This window comes from Balaenoptera physalus (assembly GCF_965194825.1).
Source record: "Balaenoptera physalus genome assembly, chromosome: 6".
Lineage (NCBI taxonomy): Eukaryota > Metazoa > Chordata > Mammalia > Artiodactyla > Balaenopteridae > Balaenoptera > Balaenoptera physalus.
This window is the reverse complement of record NC_138885.1, coordinates 87838879-87858834: the sequence shown is the minus strand read 5'-3', so window position 1 is coordinate 87858834 and position 19956 is coordinate 87838879. Positions and strand designations below refer to the sequence as shown.

At 36.8% G+C, this 19956-nt stretch overlaps 1 protein-coding gene across 2 annotated transcripts in view; it reads left to right on the top strand.

Moving 5' to 3' along the window:
• GTF3C3 (general transcription factor IIIC subunit 3) overlaps positions 1-19956 on the top strand; it is a 30594-nt gene that overhangs the window by 6868 nt on the left and 3770 nt on the right. Inside the window, exons 5-16 of one of the 2 annotated variants that reach the window (XM_082467028.1) lie at positions 1294-1485; positions 2007-2172; positions 5472-5619; positions 6162-6261; positions 7066-7169; positions 8131-8302; positions 10586-10788; positions 11134-11239; positions 11871-12002; positions 13814-14051; positions 14632-14822; positions 18867-18991. In XM_082467028.1, the coding sequence (XP_082323154.1) occupies positions 1294-1485; positions 2007-2172; positions 5472-5619; positions 6162-6261; positions 7066-7169; positions 8131-8302; positions 10586-10788; positions 11134-11239; positions 11871-12002; positions 13814-14051; positions 14632-14822; positions 18867-18991 (1877 nt within the window). The remainder of the gene's footprint in view (positions 1-1293; positions 1486-2006; positions 2173-5471; positions 5620-6161; positions 6262-7065; positions 7170-8130; positions 8303-10585; positions 10789-11133; positions 11240-11870; positions 12003-13813; positions 14052-14631; positions 14823-18866; positions 18992-19956) is intronic. The other variant, XM_082467027.1, reaches the window with a different exon arrangement.

Sequence of the window (19956 nt, the reverse complement as noted above, 5' to 3'; positions counted from 1 at the left end):
ATAAAAGACACAGTATATACTTGTCATCTTTCCATTAAACTGAAAACCTCAGGAATATTGAAGGATATCTTCAGAAGTCACTTTTTGACTAATCACTTACATTTATTATTTTGCTCTCCTGATGTGTTGCCAAATGATGCCTTGCATAGTGGCAGGGATAGTTGTACTAGAGTGAACTTTCAATTTATCTTTTCAGTATTTTGGCATTTCCTTTCACTTAGTCTAGGGTCCTTTTAGAAATCTTGTGAGATTCCTGGATTATTCATTAGAGTAATTTGAGGTCACTGCTTTTCCTCTTTTACCCCATCAGAAATAAGATTAATCGAATTTTTTCCTTTAGGATATTTTGTTTGGTTCCTACTTTCAGTATTATCTGTTCCTTTATTTGTCTATAATTGTTTATTTTGACAATTACCTTTGATTTTAATCCCTTGTGATCTTAGAACCTCAATTCAAAAACATTATTTCAAAAATGTGGATTAACCTTTCACTTTGATAATCTGGATTTAGGTGCTACTTACGTATCTTCTGTCCATTAATCCCATACTCCTCGGTGTGGAAGCCGGATCGTGAAGATTTAACCCCACTGATGTGGCTGATGCTCATTAGGATGAACTTGCTGAGTTAGTGAGCCCTGTTTAGCCTTAGCAAAGGGGGATTTTCATGAAGGGGGCATGGTAGAGAGTAGGGTTTTTCATGAAATTACACTTTGCTTACAGAAAAGAATATTTTAAAAATGTGAAAATATACTAAAGCAAATACAATCTACTGTGTATTCTTTTTTTTTTAATAAATTTATTTATTTTATTTATTTATTTTTGGCTGCATTGGGTCTTCATTGCTGCGCGCAGGCTTTCTCTAGTTGTGGCAAGTGTTGCAGTGTGCAGGCTTCTTATTGTGGTGGCTTCTCTTGTTGCGGAGCACAGGCTCTAGGCGCGTGGGCTTCCGTAGTTGTGGCTCACGGGCTCAGTAGTTGTGGCTCGTAGGCTGTAGAGCACAGGCTCAGTAGTTGTGGCGCACGGGCTTAGTTGCTCTGCAGCCTGTGGGATCTTCCCGGACCAGGGCTCGAACCCGTGTCCCCTGCATTGGCAGGTGGATTCTTAACCACTGCACCACCAGGGAATCCCCTCTACTGTTTATTCTAAATTCCATTAAGTGGTTTGTATAATTCTGCTCAAGTTATTTAAAAAGTTTAAATATTAGAGAAAGGATCCATAGTGTGAAACATGGAATTGACTTCAGCTCAAGCCTCTTCCCTCAACCAATGGAATTTTTTTTTTATATTCATTATAGCTCCTTTGGCTTATGAGCCATTTTCTACTCTTGCTATGATATATGAGGACCAAGGTGACATGGAGAAATCACTGCAGTTTGAGTTGATTGCTGCACATTTAAATCCCAGTGACACCGAAGAATGGGTTAGATTGGCAGAAATGTCCCTGGAACAAGACAATATTAAGCAGGCTATTTTTTGCTACACAAAAGGTAATAAAAATGTTTTTCTCGTTTTCTTTGATAAAATGTTATATAATAGGTTTTTTGATCTATGTACTTGCTCTTCTGGGGTGATGTTAGCTGAAGTATATTTATTCCTTATATTCTGTTATACCAGAGGTAAGTATTTGGGCTCCCTGTATTTTCATGTTTATCAGCGACTTTCTTTATATTGTGAGCTAATACTGCACAAAAGTTGGTAGAAGAATAGGACCTTCAGTTTCCCACCAAGATCAGTGTTGGTTCTAAGCTGTTCCTTGAGGGTTAATATTAGACTTCAGTGACCAAATGGAGATTAATATGGAGATTTTAGGTTCTATTTGGTCTTAGATCAAGCCTAGTGCAGAGTTCCTGTGAAGGTAGATTTATTCCAGAATAACCCACTTGGTTGTATTGGAGAATTAGTTTAGAGTGTTTAATAGATTTTCTGAAAAGAAGGTGGGTCACACCCAGGTACCATGAACCCCTTTTTATGATGAATCTATTATTTGTATTCCTTTTTTTCTTTTTAGCACTTAAATATGAACCTACTAATGTCCGTTATCTGTGGGAGCGATCAAGCCTTTATGAACAGATGGGAGATCACAAAATGGCAATGGATGGTTATAGGCGTATTTTAAACCTTTTATCTCCATCTGATGGAGAACGATTTATGCAGTTGGCTAGAGATATGGCAAAGTAAGTTCAAAGTGAAATATATATAAATGCTCATTAATCATCTTATTTTAGAAATCGAAGCATGTATTTGATGTGAATATACTTTTTATTGAGGTTCAGTGAAGTGTTTTGCTTCTTGTATTTTATATTGTGCTTAAATATAGAGGTTCCCCCCCCCAGTACTCTTCTGTTTCCAAGTCAACTGTGTGATTGTTTAGAAAAATTTGGATATATGATTATCTTTCACATGCTCAGAAGTTAAAAAATGGAGCATGTTCTGAAAGGATGACTAGGTTCCCAGGTTTTCATAATTTAGTTGAAGTTATGTACATTTGCAGTAATATTAAATTATTGCACATGTGCTATTGAAATGTTTGTGCTCTGAGATCTTCTGTAATCATTTTATCTTGAGCCTGTACTAGAATAACATTTTAAGATGAAAATTTTTCTTTAGATTTGGCACATGCTACTGACTATGGTATATATTTTATTCTAAAATATGCCCAACTACATTCTCTTCTCTGATATGCTGTGCAGCATAACAAAGCAGGGAACATTCTGGCTACATAATGCCTTGTGGTATGCTTTCTCTTCTAGGATGTCTACTGTTTCAGCCTAGGATTAACCATGTTAATCTGTGATCTGGGTATTTTAGGTTAACCCTATTAATTCCATGGCCATTGTCATGAAGATGCTTAGCTGTGAGATCACTCACTGTGCTCCCCAAGATGGGCTATGTAGGAATCCTGGAAGTGTTTTTAGGAAATTTGTTGAGGGGAGGCAACCCTTAATCGATCCCTGGTGTATATGATGAACATTGAGGATCTTCCCAGGTTACTTTCTTTTAGTCAAATCTTTAGCTGTCATACTGGTGAGCCCAGTAGGCTTCTACTTTATGAATTGTTAGATGGCCTATGAGAGTAAATTTGTTTTCCACTTGTATTTATAATCTTGTCAGGAAAGGGTGGTAATGAACAGTTCTGCCACTGCCATAGAAGTCTTTCCTACATGGAATTCTGTTTCTATAACTTCTGATTGATTAGACTTTCTCTCAGTCCCTACTTTCCCTCCAGAAATAATTATTGAATATAAATTAGGTGTTAGGCACTGTACAGGGCACCAGGAGATTCAGTATTGAATGAGTTTTAAAATTTCCTGCTGTTGAGGAGCTTACATTCTAGTTGGGGGAGACAGGCAGTAAGCAAATAAACAACTAAATATGTAGTATATCAGATGTTGGTAAGTGATATTAAGAAAAATGAAGCAGGGAAGGGAGATAAGTTGAGGAATAGGACTGAGTTATTTTAAATAAGGGGATTAGAGAAGGACTTAATTCTTTATGTTATGGTCATACTGACCTGAAAGTGAACTGAAGGAGATACGGGAATAGATATTAAGGAAGAGTATTATAGGCAAAGGAAATGGCAAGTGCAAAGGTATGCTCAGGGAACAACATGGAAGCTGAGGGTTTAGGGGGAGCGCAGGAAGGGGTAACGTTAGAGAGGTATCAGGAAAAGATCCCTCGGCCCTTGTGGGTCATTATAAGGACTCTGACTTTTAATCTGAATGAGTTTGGAAGCCATTGGAAGTTTTTGAGTAGAAGAGTGACTTGATCTGACTTAAATTTTAAATGCATCAATTTTGGCTGCTCTTTTGAGAATAGATTGAGTAATGGTAAGGATAGAGCAGGAGGAACAGTTAGGAAATTATTGTAGTAATTCATGGAAGGGATAATGTAGCTTGGACCAGGGTAAAAGCCGTAGGAGATGGTGAGAAATAACCAGATTCTGGATGTATTTTGGAGGCTGAGCTCTAAGGATTTTCTGATATATTGGATATGAGGGAAGGTGTGTGTGTGAGAGAGAGAGAGAGAGAGATGGGGGGAGGGGACAGGAGGAGAGGAAACAGAGAAAGAAAGAGTTCTGAGAACTAAACCCTGAGGCACTACAGTGTTTAGAAGTCAGGAAGATGAGGAGGAAACAACAGGGAGACTGTAGGAAATGGACAGTGAAGTTGGAAGAAACTAGGAGAACATGATATTCTAGAATTTTTTACTGAAGAAAGCACTTCAAGGAGGAGGGATGACCATCTGTATGAAATACTACAGGTAGATCACATAAAATGAGGACTAAGTATGAACATTGGAGATGGGTTGGGGGGAGTCTGGGGGATAGACAGCTCTTTGGAGAAATTTATAAGGGGAGCAGAAGAATGGGGAGGTAATTGGAATGGGTTGTAGGGACAAGAGATAATTTTTAAGTTGGTAAAAATTACAGTATATTTGTATTCAGGTGGGAATGATCTACAACCAAGGGACATATTGAAGATTCATGAGAGAAGGGACAATTGCTTGATTGATATCCTTGAATAGATTGGAGGGAATGGGATCTAGTTGAGGGTTGGGCTTATGATAAAAGGAGAAGGCAGAAGATATGGCCATGGGTATGGGTAAGTAGGTAGATGTGTTGGGAGTATGTGGGATGTCTGATTCGATTCTCTTTGTAAAATAAGAAGTGAGGTCATCAGCTGAGAGTGAGGATGGGAGAATTGTGGGTTTGGAGAGGAGAAGATGTGAAATAGCTGTCTGGGTCCTTGAGGTCTTGCTGCCCCACAGACCGGAAGCATTTGTATTACCTGAGAGCCTGTCACAAATGTAGAATCTCAACCCTGCCCCAGCACTACTGGATCAGAATATGCCTTTTTATAAGATTCCCAGTTGACTTGTGTGCACATTCAAGTTTGAGAAGTACTGGACTCGTAACTGTAGTAAGATTCCTGACCAGCACCATGGGCCCACTTGAGGCTAGTGGTCATTAATTTAGAGTTTAGTGAGCATGGGCAGCTGGGCAGCTGGTGGTGAAAGCATATTTGGATTAACCAGGGTTGGAGTTTTTATCAGATGATTTTGATAAAGGGAGAGAAGGGCAGGAGAATTGAGATGTGCAATGGAGTAATTATAATGTTGGATCACAGGGAAGGAGGAAACTGAGGACAGGAAGGGTGCAGAGACAGTGAAAAAGTGGTAGGATCAAAGCTTTGTAGATCCCATTGAGGTAGAAAAGTTGTTGGTATTGCATTACAGAGCAAGTGAGCTAGAATGGTATGAAGTAGCTTTGGGAGACTGAGATGTGTAATGTTATGACATTACACATTTTTCTCTGGATCAGCTCTGATTATGATTTTAAAGAAGAGTTTTTTTCCTCCTCCCAAACTTTAAGAAGATGAAAATCATAGTTAATAGTTAGAGGGTCTGTGTAAGAAAATGAATTTTATAATCTGAATTAAATAAGCACTCATCCGTTTTGCCATTAATTTTTTAGGAGTTACTATGAAGCCAATGATGTTATTTCAGCTATTAACATAATTGAAGAAGCTTTCTCAAAGCACCAGGGCCTAGTCTCCATGGAAGATGTTAACATTGCAGCTGAACTATACATTTCTAATAAACAATATGACAGAGCTTTGGAGGTAGGAACACTTACGTGTTTCTCTGTTAGGTTTTGAACACGTTTCTGTATTCTAGAAATTCTTACAAATTGACAATTCCCCATTTTAGTTATATATATTAAATTACTTATATTTTAAATTATATAATTAAAGTCTGTATGGACACATTTAGATTTTATAATAATCCCGTATGAAATATAAAATGTAATTACCATATAATAAAAGCTATTGCCGTTATCACAGGTGCTAGATATGTGTGTCCTTCAGGGTAGCAGGACTCAGCAGCCAGACTAATTGCTATGATTCATTTCTTAATCTGTTGGGAAAATTAGATTGGTTTGATATAGAGAAATTATGTATTTTCAGTTAAGCATTAGTTAATATGATATAAAAATGTTAATGTATCACAGTGGTTCCTTATTTTAAAGAGACATACTGTTGCTTTTTATAGCCTATTTATATTTTGTAAGGATTATTTGAATTAACTACAAATCTTTGCATTGTGAAAAGGTTTTTCATACATACCTATTGTATTATTTCCTTTTCTTCCCCCATTCTTTTAGGTAATTACAGATTTTTCTGGAATTGTGCTAGAAAAAAAAACTACAGAAGAAGGCGCTTCAGAAGAGAATCAAAGTTGTAGTTTCCTGTGCATAGGAGAGTGTGCGTAATCCTCTCTTGTTCATAATGTGGCATTTTGAAATCGATAGTTAGTGTTCTCATAACAAGTTTTCCCAAGGAGCATTTTTTCGTAACAGAGATTCCATATCTTTTTCTTGTGAGTGTTCACTCACAGGTAATCTTTTTTTTAAAAAAAAGTGTTTTCAGTCCCTTTTATTTCTCAATACATCCATTTGAACTTGGCATTTGTCATTGACCCAGGGTCTTGATAGTGCTATGTGAAAAAAGAATGAATTACCGAGCAACTTATCAAAAACCTTTAGAACTGAAGCAGTTTACTTTTCAAAAAGGGCTTAAAATGCTCTCTACTAATTTATTTCAAACTTAAGCATTGAAAAAATTCTACTTGAAACTTAAGCATTCACATAAAGTGCTACTTCAGACTTAAGCACACTATTACTTTATCCCTTTCTCAGCCTCTTTGTAGTGAAGACTAAAAAGAGGCTTTTGGATTCAAGAAGAAAAAGAGGAAGTTCATGTATCCGTATTTGTCACTTTTGTTTTTTAGTTCTTTGTAGTTTTATAGAAGGTGTGGGAGTTTATGTAGGTTTTCAGTAAATGGATAAGGTATTAGGAAAAGAACAGGAAGGATAATTGCTACCAAAGGACAGACCAAAAGAGGTGTAAGAACCTAGAACTAGAGTTGGCCGAACTTAGAATTGACTGTAGAATCATTTGCTATGAGTGAAGTAAATGAGATCTTGCAAAGAAGTTACAGTCTGCTTCATTTGCCCCACTTTGTAAGATTACATATAGGAACTTTTTGTCTGTCTGTCTAATCCACAGCTGGTGAGAATGTTTCCTGCACTATACCGGATGGTGTGCCAATAGATATCACAGTGAAGTTGATGGTCTGCCTTGTACATCTCAACATCCTTGAACCACTTAATGTAAGTAACATTAAGATTTGTACTTAAGATACTTTAGATCAAATCTACAATGTTTAGATAACAAGAAATTTTAAGTTGACCCTAGATTTCATATTAATAACCAGGAAGTCACAGTAAACATCAGATTATTTTGTGTGAATGTCTTTTAAAAGCTAAGTGTTTGGACATGGGCTTATGATCATTTGTTTTTCTTTTAAAATGAGAATAATCCAGAGATCAGAATGTGAGATTGGGCCTTTTAGACAATTGGCAGTTTCTGACAGCTGTTCTCTTTTGCCGACTTTGGACTAAGTATTTCATTGAATTAAAAAATGTATTGGGCATCTACTTTGCAGACCTTAGGATAAAGTGTTGAAAATAATATACAAATCCCTGTCCTCATGGATCTTTTGTTTTAATGGGATTAGATAATAAATAAAATAAATACATAAAATATAGGATGTTAGTTGGTGATCAGTGCTCTGGAGAAAAATCAGAGAAGAATAGGGGATACTGGGGGTGGGAGGAGTTACAATTTTATTAAATTGGTCAAGAAAAGCCTCCCCCGAAAAGTGACATTTGAATGATGACGTGAAGGAAGTGACGAAGTAAACCAGGCGGGTACCGGAGGGAACAGCTTTCCAGAAAATCGGCAGACACAGAGGCCCTGAGGCCTGGGCATTATTGACTTGCCAGAGGAAGAGCACAGCAGGTCAGTGTTGCCCTAGCTCCTGCAATGCCTGCCTTATAACAGGCCTTCGGAAGCAGTGGCTGAATGAGTGAATGACGGCAGTGTGAATTCTTTTTAATAGAGACTCAGAAATGAATTTAAAAAGTGATTATTTAAAGCTGGTTTTATTAAGCCTTTCTCCTCTTAGATTTGCCTCAGATAACTTGTATATATGTTAAAAAGAGAAATATAAGTAGATGAGCGTATTTGTAATGACTGTTTGACTTCCGGCTGTTAACTGTTGGGGTCTAGCCTCTCTTGACAACACTCGTGGAACAGAATCCCGAAGACATGGGAGACCTCTATCTCGATGTTGCTGAAGCTTTTCTGGATGTTGGTGAATATAATTCTGCACTTCCCCTCCTTAGTGCGCTAGTCTGCTCTGAAAGATACAACCTCGCAGTGGTTTGGCTTCGGCATGCAGGTAATACTTTTTTGTAGGAAGGAGAAGTTTTAATCACATAAGCAGGCAAGAACTTATTTCCCTAAGATGGTAGTAATTATTATAAAATGTTAATGTCTTAGTGAAAGTATTTCTGGGTTCAGGGCAGTTTTTTGAAAGTCAGTATTTTAAGTTGTCTTGGTTTACCGCTAAGTGATTTTCCCTCACTAATGCATTGGAGGAATGATTCACTTAATGGTACCAGAGTGAAGTAGAAAGACTAACATATCCCTGTTAAAAATACCTTAAATACCTGTCTTTTACCTGTCTTAACCACAGGCTCTGGTTTCTAGTAATAGATTGTAAGACTTGGGATGCAATCTGATTTTTGAAGAGCTTTTAAGGATTTATATTTAATGTTATTTTGAGGAAAAAGTTAATATATTTTCAATGTTCTTTGAGCTGAAAATATGCTCAAGATTGGATTTTATATGTCATTTTATTTCATTGCATCTAAATCCACAGTAATCTGAAATAAATCATTTAGAGTAGGAAAAGCAGCTTGGGAAAAACAACTAAATCTCTTACAGAAATGTATGAAAACCAAAAATATTCTCATAGGATTTCCTATTGAATCAACATAAGAGATGCATTAAAGTTTGAATAGTCTTTGTTTCCAATATTGCATGATGGCAGAAAGTTTTAATATTTTCTTAAAATATTACGTAGTGGCAGAAAATCCTCTATAACTAGAGTAGCATTGATTGATATTCTGTGATATTTTGACACATATCACAGACATGAAATGGCAAAGAGAGCACTTAATGATTAAGATAGCACGTTACTATTTGGATGAGTGAACATGAATACAAATGTAACACCATCATAAAAAGTTACATTATTTGTGGGTTTTGAATTTTAAAGACATGAGCCGGGAATTGAAGTTTTTATTGCCTTCCATAAGGCTGTGGTATTTAAACTGCTCCTGTTACTAACAGTAGACATTTTAAAATCCTCTTTAATTATGATCATGATACTGATAAATGCTATTTCCATGTTGAGCCTGTGTAGCTTGAGATGAGTGGAAGGTAAAACCTCAGAATCATCTAAAAATCATAAAGAAATTTGGAACAGTAGATAAGAAAGATCGTTAGAGGAATTTAATGCTTGTAGCATAATAACAAAATATCTTTTAAAGTGAGAAGTGAAAAATTATGAGAAATTCTATCACAATGATCCATCCACATTTAGTAGTCTTCCTTTATTACCAGAGTTTAACCTAAAGATAGTGATAAGGAGATATTTGAGAAATCTGAGATTTGAGAAAACAATTGGAGGCAAATTACCATCTTAGGAGATCATTGCAGTGAAAAGGAAAGAGGTGAAAGGGCTTCGATTAGTGAGTGCTGTGGCTATTAGGGTGGAAAGAAGAAATGCTTACCAGGCATTCATCTTCGAGTTCAAATGATAGGACTTAATGATTGATTGGCATAAAGTGTGAGGAATAAGGCCCAGTAGCCTCACTTCTGAGAACTTATCCTGAGGAAATAATTGAGTGAGGTGAGGGGAGGCGGTTTATATTGGAGATCACAAAACTCAGGAGCCTGGCAGGTAACAAACGTGATTAGAGTAGGTAAGCGAGAGGCCCAGGGCAGGCTGAGAACTGGAGACGCCCGTCTAAAGGGTGCTGCTGTCTCTCAGCATGGCTGATGCCCCAGGTGCGAATGACGGGACTCGCTGTTGCCCAACCCAGAGTTTTCAAAGGAATCCAGGAACTTGGATTTCATAAAACATCCTAGCTTTTAAGAATGTAGACAATTCACTGTTTTTAACAGCGCTGTGGCCTAACAAGGCCTATCTGTAGGTTAAACTGGTCTGCCAATTTGTGAACTCTGTCTTATATACATGAAGATATTTACTGTGGCGTTATTTATTAGAGTAAAAATTTGGGAATAACCTAAATGTCAAATAATATGGTTAAGTAAATAAGCAATTTAATTGAATATTGTAATCAGTCAGAATGCCAATGAAGGCATGGGAAAATATTGAAAGCATAATAGTAAGTGAATAAAGCAGAATACCAAATTGTGTGTGTATATATATATATATATATATAAATATATAAAAATATATACTGATTACATCCTTGTAGCATAGATAGAGATTAGAAGGGACAATTGTTTTAAAGTACTGGAAATATGCATATATTTCTTTCTTGTTATAATTTTTTTGTATTGCTATAATTTCTTTTAAAATGGAGAAATAATTTTGGCCCACTTACAAATCTGTAGTTCATATTAATGCTTTATTTTAACCTCATTTTAGAATGCTTAAAGGCCTTAGGCTATATGGAGCGTGCTGCCGAAAGCTATGGCAAAGTGGTTGATCTGGCCCCCCTCCATTTGGATGCAAGAATTTCACTTTCCACCCTTCAGCAGCAGCTGGGCCGTCCTGAGAAAGCTCTGGAAGCTCTGGAACCCATGTATGATCCAGATACTTTAGCACAAGATGCAAACGCAGCACAGCAGGTAGGCCATGTAACATAGAAAGAAGTTTTTCTTGGTGGATTATGTTTTAGAACTTTCTCCTCGGTTAATGATGTCCCTACGGCTTATATCCAAGTTTTATTTTAGTGTATTAAATTCAGTGTTTTTGAAAAAGTGATTTTGAGTCTTAAGTTACAGCAACTTAACATTGTAATTGTTAATGTTATAATTTATAGTTTCTAAAACATTGGATTTTAATTATTGTGAGAGATCATAAAGCAAATGTTCTTAAGGTTTGGTTTCTAAGACAAAACTTTTCTATGCAAACAAAACAATTTACAGCAAAGGAATCTTGTCACACTTATTATCCTGTGCTTATTTACTTAGGAACTGAAGTTGCTGCTTCAACGTTCTACTCTATTGTTCTCACAAGGCAAAATGTATGGTTATGTGGATACCTTGCTTACCATGTTAGCCATGCTTTTAAGGGTAGGTAATGATCTTTCTTTATATTAGCCTTGTTGACTTCTTAAATGTTTAGAATTTGGTTTAAACATAGATTATAGCCATTTTGTAACTCTCTTTTACTCTGTTAAACTCAAACTTTTTAAAGTGAAAGTCAGATAAAAGAAGACTTAGAGATTAATGGTATATAATTGAAAGTTCTACATGAAAGTGTAAACTTTACTATAGATTGTACAATAAAATCTTTGCTAGTACATATTTAGAAAAATGAGAACCATCATGGTATCAGTTATTGGCTCTGTAGACACTGCTATGTGCCAAAATTGTTCACTTTGCAAAAAATGTTTCCCGGATATGACATCCTTTCTGAGTCTGGCTTTTTTACAGGGAGGTGGCTGTGTGTGTGTGTGTGTGTGTGTTATAAACTTAGTATGAATTGCTTTCTTTTTCCTTACTAAGGTGAGTAGTGTGACCCAGATTCCTTTGTTAAGGAAAAAATAAGTCCATTCTCTTCTAGGCGTTTATATACACAATGACTGGTCTTTTTTTTGCCTTACTAAAGAAGCTTTCAGGCACACCTGTGACACTTGTTTCCTATAGATTTTCTCTAAAAAATTATGTGACTAAAAAATCTCAATTATCATCTTTAATTCAGGTAGCAATGAATAGAGCCCAAGTCTGTTTGATATCTAGTTCCAAATCTGGAGAGAGGCATCTCTACCTTATTAAAGTGTCAAGAGACAAAATATCAGACAACAATGACCAAGAGTCAGCAAATTGTGATGCAAAAGGTAATTACTTTCATTTGCTTTATTGCACAAAACTTGGCTGAGTTGGGAAAAAAACTCATGAAGTAATACTTGACAATAATCTAATTGAAAATATATCCTTTTTGAATAAAATGATATTTTCTAATCTAGATCCCTCAGGTAAAATAAACTCTTTTGGTGTTTTTAAAAAAGAAAGAAAGGCTATACGTAAATACTTCAGTTTAAAAAAATTAAAAGGCAGGCATCTGCTTAGATCCTTCTGTGAAAAAACTAAAACAATCTTTTAATTTTGACTTTTTAAGAGGAAAATATACCCTATTTAAAGAAATTTGTGATGATTAGATGATAATACAGATTGCTTTATTTGTCTAGTCACTTCAACTACATATATTCCATTCTCTGTTAAACTTATTTTTGACAAATGTAGCAATGGTCATAAAAAGTCTGAAAATAAGTTGCTTTGGCCCAATCTCAAGTCATGTGACTTTGCAAGCCATCTATTTTTAGCTGAAAAATGATCAAGTATGTTGGGTGAGGTTATTACTCAGAGAACTTTGGAAGAGACCTAGGCTATAAACTAGAGATATCAATCTGGCAGAAAATTTTTTCATTGTTAATCAGGTCCACAGATACTAATTAAACCATTGTTACTGACATGGCAGTGTGCAATGGACAGGGTTTTGGAATCCAGAAGAGCTGAATCTCTGTTAAGCACACTATAAGGACATAAGCAAGATGTCGCGGGGGAAGAGAGTCAGAGGATAGGACTGTGGGCTCAACTGCTCACAATCTAGTCTCAGAGCCCTGCCATCTCTCTAGTTTATTGATTCTGGGCTTATCCCAGTGGCTTCTGCCTCTGCACACATTATTTTGGACTATGTTTCCTTAACATATTTTTCTCTATATCTGATCCTGGCTGTTTTCTCTTTCAGTATTTCCTCATCTCAGGTCCATTGTTGGTTTTTCTTAAGCTCATAAGGTTTTTGTTTTGTCAGTTAGTTTCATCATGGTGGGGATCACATTACACCAGTGCATCATGGTAGGATTATCTAGGGCTCTTTATGTTACATGCATCTTTTTACTGATTTTTTTCACGCAACATTTTCTCATGTTCTATTCTCTTTGTAGCTGTTATATTTAAGGAGTGTGTAATATTCCATTGGATAGCAGTTCCATAATTTAATCATTCCCGTATTATTTTTTGATTATATGGTTGCTTTTGATAATTTTCTTTTCTAAATAATACCATAGTGAGCATCCTCATGCCTATAGATTTATCCATATTTCTCACTAGTTGTTTAGGATAGATTCCCAGGAAGAGAATTACTGGATCAAAGACAGTAAAAAATTTTTATGGCTTTTGGTATTTTTCAAGGGCTATAAAGGGAAGTTTCTTACAGACAAATAAGGAAGAGAAGATTTGTTAAGTATGAATTTGAAGTCCTTTGCTTAGCAAATATTTGAATGCCTTGTAGGTGCAGAATCCCATATCTGACCTCAATCATGGATAGCACACTCGCCCTGGAGGAGCATATATTCTAGCTAGCACTGAGAAACACAAATGAAGTAGCTGGACTTTACAATCAGAAATGAGAATTAACCTAGGACTGCAGGTTGTTAGGCAGGCAGAGCAGAGGGGGGTCATATTGAGGGAGTGGAAACAAGCAGCTCCCTCCTTCTCATCATTGTCAGAAGAATGTTGGCAAGAATTCAGTCCCATAGGGCCATGGTTATTAAACTTAACCGTAAAATTGATCATGTGAATTTTCTTTCTAATACTCCTATTTCTGGAAGTGCAGTGTCCTAACTGATTTTCATTGGTCTCATTTTAGCAATATTTGCTGTACTCACAAGTGTTTTGACAAAAGATGACTGGTGGAACCTTCTTTTGAAGGCCATATACTCCTTATGTGACCTATCCCGATTTCAGGAGGCTGAGTTACTTGTGGATTCTTCATTGGAATATTACTCATTTTATGAGGACAGGCCAAAACGCAAAGAGCTAGAATACTTTGGTCTCTCTGCTGCAATTCTCGACAAAAATTTCAGAAAGGCATATAACTATATCAGGTGATTTTCCAATAACTTATTTTAATTAGATTCTTTGATGGAGCATGTATATTTACTTTGACGTAGTTTCTCATGGCCAAGATTTAATAAGCTGTTTTATTTTAACTCTCTTGTCACTTACAGATTAATTTGTTCATTGGTGATTCTCAGAAGCAGTATATGAGAGCATGCACTCCCATTTACTTAACCTCTTGTGCCTCAGTCTCCCCATTTATTGTGATAAAACAGGCATCATAATATTACCACCTTATAGGATTACTGTGAGAGTTAAGTGAGTTGTCGTATGTAACACCTTTTAACAATGTCTGATACACATTATTATTACACAGTGTTCATTGTTCTGCAGCTATGAGAGTGGGCTGGGAGAGAAAAGGTGAAACTTAAACCTCTTGATTCTGTTTCGTGGTTTAAAAGTTTTGCTGAAAAGCAGAAACAAGATGTAGAAGCACTACATCCCCCTTGTTGGGGGCGGTGCATTTCAGTGTTCGTGGGACAGCACTGAAAGGTTTCAATCTTAAAAATCAGGAAGATTTTTCTTTTTACATTATTTTTTACCCTCACCCTCTTTCTGCAATTTTAGGATAATGGTAATGGAAAATGTCAATAAACCCCAGCTCTGGAACATTTTCAATCAAGTTACCATGCATTCCCAAGATGTACGACATCACCGCTTTTGTCTCCGTTTAATGCTGAAAAACCCAGATAATCATGCCCTGTGCGTCTTGAATGGACACAACGCATTCGTATCTGGTAGTTTTAAGCATGCACTTGGTGAGTGTCCTGGCATATGACTTTGTCTCCTTCCCTCTGCCTTGGTTTCTTTATCTCTGAAATGGAGATAATAATTGGACCTACCTTGTAGATTATTGTGGAAATTAAATGAGTTAATATAAAGTACTTAAAATAATGCCTGGCACATACAGTAAGTGGCTATAAGTGTTCTCAGTAATTATAATAATTAATATTTATTTTTCTTATGATGCTTTGGTTTCAAAAGGTTAAAGTACGTCTTTAAAGTAGGACTTTTTTTTTTTTTTGAATGGTTTTTAAAATTTATTTATTTATTTATTTTGGCTGCGTTGGGTCTTCGTTGCTGCACGTGGGCTTTCTCTAGTTGCAGCAAATGGGGGCTACTCTTCGTTGCGGTGCATGGGCTTCTCATTGCAGTGGCTTCTCTTTGTTGTGGAGCACAGGCTTCAGTAGTTGTGGCTCACAGGCTGTAGAGCACAGGCTCAGTAGTTGTGGCACACGGGCTTAGTTGCTCTGCGGCACGTGGGATCTTCCCGGACCAGGACTCAAACCTGTGTCCCCTGCATTGGCAGGTGAATTCTGAACCACTGCGCCACCAGGGAAGTCCAAAAGTAGGACTTTAAAGCTCAACAACTCTCCCTGCTGAGGCTTGTTCGTTCTCAAAATAATTTTAATTAATTATGGATGCTTTGCTACCTGATTTTAATTTGCTATAGTAACAAAGAGGGACTTAAGATTTGCTGATGGTTCATTCCTTTAGGACTGCGGTCCCGAACCTTTTTGGCACCAGGGACCAGTTTCATAGAAGACAATTTTTCCACGGACCAGGGGTGGGGTGGGGTGGAGGGGAGGGGGGTGGGAATGGGGATGGCTTTGGGATGATTCCAGCGCATTCCATTTATTGTGCACTTTATTTCTATCATTATTACATTGTGACATATAATGAAATAATTATACAAATCACCATAATGCAGAATCAGTGGGAACCCTGAGCTTGTTTTTGCTTGCCACTCACTGAGTTATAGAGTTTTGATATGAGTCTGCAAGCAATTGATTTATTATGGTCTCTGTGCGGTCAGACCTCTCTGCTAATGATAATCTGTATTTGCAGCCGCTCCCCAGCGCTAGCATCACTGCCTCAGCTCCATCATCAGCGATGATATTCTCATAAGGAGCATGCAACCTAGACCCCTCGCATGCACAGTTCACAGTAGGGTTCGCGCTCCTATAAGAATCTAATGCTGCCACTGATTTGACAGGAGACGGAGCTCGGGCAGCAACGGGAGCGATGGGGAGTGGCTGTAGATACAGATGAAGCTTCACTTGCTCGCCTGCCGCTCACCTCCTGCTGTGTGGCCCAGGTCCTAACAGGCCATGAACGGGTTGAGGATGCCTGCTTTAGGAGACAAGTCTTTTTTTTTTTTGCCTTTATTTATTTATTTACTTACTTATTTACATATATATATATATCTCTTCTTTTTCAAAAATTTTTTTCCCATTTAGGTTATTACAGAATTTTTTTTTTAATATGTCTTTGTTTTATTTATTTATTTTTATTTTTTATTTTTTTGGCTGCATTCGGTCTTAGTTGCGGCACACGGGCTCTTCGTTGTGGTGTGCGGGCTTCTCTCTAGTTGTGGTGCATGGGCTCCCGGGCATGTGGACTCTGTAGTTTGTGGCACACAGGCTCTCTCGTTGAGGTGTGCGAACTCAGTGGTTGTGGCGCGTGGGCTTATTTGCCCCACAGCATGTGTGGGATCTTAGTTCCCTGACCAGGGATCGAACCCACATTCCCTGCATTGGAAGGCGGATTCTTTACCACTGGACCACCAGGGAAGTCTCCTATTACAGAATATTGAGTAGAGTTCCCTGTGCTATGCAGTAGGTCCATGTTGGGTATCTATTTCAAATATAGTAGTGTGTATATGTCAATCCCAGAGTCTCAATTTCTGCTTTGGTAACCATAAGTTTGTTTTCAAAGTCTGTGAGTCTGTTTCTGTTTTGTAAATACGTTCATTTGTATCCTTTTTTTTTTTTAGATTCCACATATAAGCAATATCACATGACATTTGTCTTTCTTTGTCTGACTTACTTAGTATGATAATCTCTAGGTCCATCCATGTTGCTGCAAATGGCATTATTTCATTCTTTTTAAAGGCTGAGTAATATTCCGCTGATATGTACCACATCTTTATCCATTCATCTGTCAATGGACATTCAGGTTGCTTCCATGTCTTGGCTATTGTAAACAGCACTGCAATGAACACTGGGGTGCATGTATCCTTTTGAACCATGTTTTTCTCCAGATATGTGCCCAGGAGTGGGATTGCTGGATCATATGGTAGTTCTATTTTTAGTTTTTTAAGGAATCTCCATATTGTTCTACATAGTGGCTGCACCAATTTACATTCCCACCAACAGTGCAGGAGGGTTCCCTTTTCTCCACACCCTCTTCAGCATTTATTGTTTGTAGACTTTTTTGATGATGGCCATTCTGACTGGTGGGAGACAAGTCTTTATATTAAGATTTATTTACATAGCTCTTACTAATTCTAATTAAACTCAGGGAAAATTTAATCATTTATAGGAAATTTCTGTAATAAGGAATCAGGAGCAAACAAGTAGAAAAATACCTAACCAAAAGTTTAGGTGAGACATGTATCTCCTGCTGCCTGAAAGCTAGTGTTGCCAAGTTCACTTCTGAATATACTGTGATTTTGGCTGTTTAATACTTTCATGTTTCTTTGTGTATGGCTGCTGTTTTTATAGTTGTTCAGCCAGTAATCTTGAACATCAGACACTGAAACTTTCCTTCATTGTGTATGCTTTTTTGGAATTGTTAGTTTAATATTAAGAAAATATAAAATAGAGATTTTATTTTATTTTCCTATATTTAGAAACTTTTACACTACATAAAAATAGGAAGTCCAAACGGCAGGCTACCATCTGTGCCGCTAAAGAGATTTTACAGTGCTGTTCCTTCTGGAATAGAAGTTTTCTTATCTCTATGATAAATTAGAGATCATACCTTTATAAGAAAAATTTACTTAAATTCCTCTATCTCATACAGTTAGGCATTTGATATGAGACAATTATATATATAGAATACATGGAATTCACAAAACCATGAATTCTTATTTTATTATTAAATACATTTAGCTCTTCTCAGGCAAAACAAAGTAGTTGCTACGTTTGGGAAAATAATACCCATAACCTAAAATACAAAACAAAACTATTTCTTTTTCTCACCTCCATGATCCATCACATTTGAATTTATAAGATAGGTCTCAATTAATTTTATGAAAGAATTCACCAAAAGACACATTCCCCCATTGGCTTTTAAAAAGATTTAAGATCATAAGATATATTTATGATCACAATTGATACATTGTTTATTTTGGAAGTACTATTCTACATGGAAATGTCTAACTGTACCTTAAAAAAGTTACTTTTATACTCATATTTAATCTTTATGTTCAGGATATGTTCATGGGCAAATCCTTCTAATTTTGTTATATGTTATATATTATTTTAAAATTCAAATTAATGTTCACCTGGTTGATATTTTTTTATTTTTATTTATTTATTTATTTGTTTTTGCCCGTGTTGGGTCTTCGTTGCTGCGCGCAGGCTTTCTCTAGTTGCGGTGAGCAGGAGCTGCTCTTCATTGCAGTGCGCGGGCTTCTTATTGCGGTGGCTTCTCTTTGTTGTTGAGCATGGGCTCTAGGCACACAGGCTTCAGTAGTTGTGGCACACGGGCTCAGTAGTTGTGGCTCATGGGGTCTAGAGCACAGGCTCAGTAGTTACGGCACACGGGCCTAGTTGCTCCACCACATGCGGGATCTACCCGGACCAGGGCTTGAATCTGTGTCCCCTGCAGTGGCAGGCAGATTCTTAACCACTGTGTCACCAGGGAAGTCCCTGGTTGATATTTTAGAATGTACTCCTTGCATATGTTAAAGTAAAAGTAATGTTTGTTTACCTTAAAATATATTAGAGTAAGTGTTGAAGAAATAAGGAACTATGTTTTTGTCCCACCATCTGACATCACTGTTCATTTTTCAGGACAGTATGTGCAGGCCTTTCGCACCCATCCCCATGAACCTCTCTATAGCCTCTGTATAGGCCTAACCTTTATTCACATGGCATCTCAGAAGTATGTATTAAGGAGACATGCTCTTATTGTGCAGGTAATTCATTTGTATTCCTCATTACTTGATTTTATGTTCTTTAAAAATGAATATACTTAATGCTTTTGTTACTCTGCTTCAAAAGTAGTACCTGCTTAGCACACATGTTGGGAGTACCCAACACCTATCCCTATGTTCAACACTCATGGACCAACATCTAGGGGTACCCCCGGCTAAGACTTATGCAACCATGTAGAAAAGGGTGCGCAGCCAGATCATAAACGAAGAAGACACAGGCGGAATCTTAAGGAATCCGGTGCAGACTTCCTTATATTCTGGAGCCTCAGAGGCTTCCAGCCTTCTAGGTCCTTAAGATTTTTTAATTAATTTAAAAAATATAATAATGTATACATACAGTAATGTATGAATATGTGCCTGTGTGACTGTTTCCTTACATCATCACCACAATTTGCTCTTTTAAAGTCTTCTTAGTTCGTAAAGCAGTTTGAAATTACCTTTTTGTTTTCTTGTTTATGTTTTTACATAGCTTGTCTCCTCTAGTAAAAATGTAAACTCCAAGAGATCAGAGATCTTATCTGTCTTGTTCACCCCTGTATCCTCAACACTTTTGCTTCTATTTCAGTTTTTATGTTTATATATTTGATGCATGTATATACCTGTTTTTTAAGTAGTTAGGAAAGGAAAGAAAACGTTCTTTCTCAGATTTTTGTCTTTAAATTTCTCATTTTTAAATAAGAAGATATTTCTGAGATTGTTTGTCTGCTGTTACTTAACAGAGAACCATGTTTTTCAGTGGAGTAGAAGTCATATTCATGTACTCAAATGGGTTCATTTATTGTGCAGAAAGTATGATTTGTTTACTGAGCATAATTTTTATTCCTAGAATGCATTAATTCTAAAGAATTCCTTAATTTTTATTATTTATGAAGGAAAATTTGTGACCATTTAGTACATAGCAGATCACCCAGGAAATTGCATTTTATTTTCTGTACGTACAAATTAGT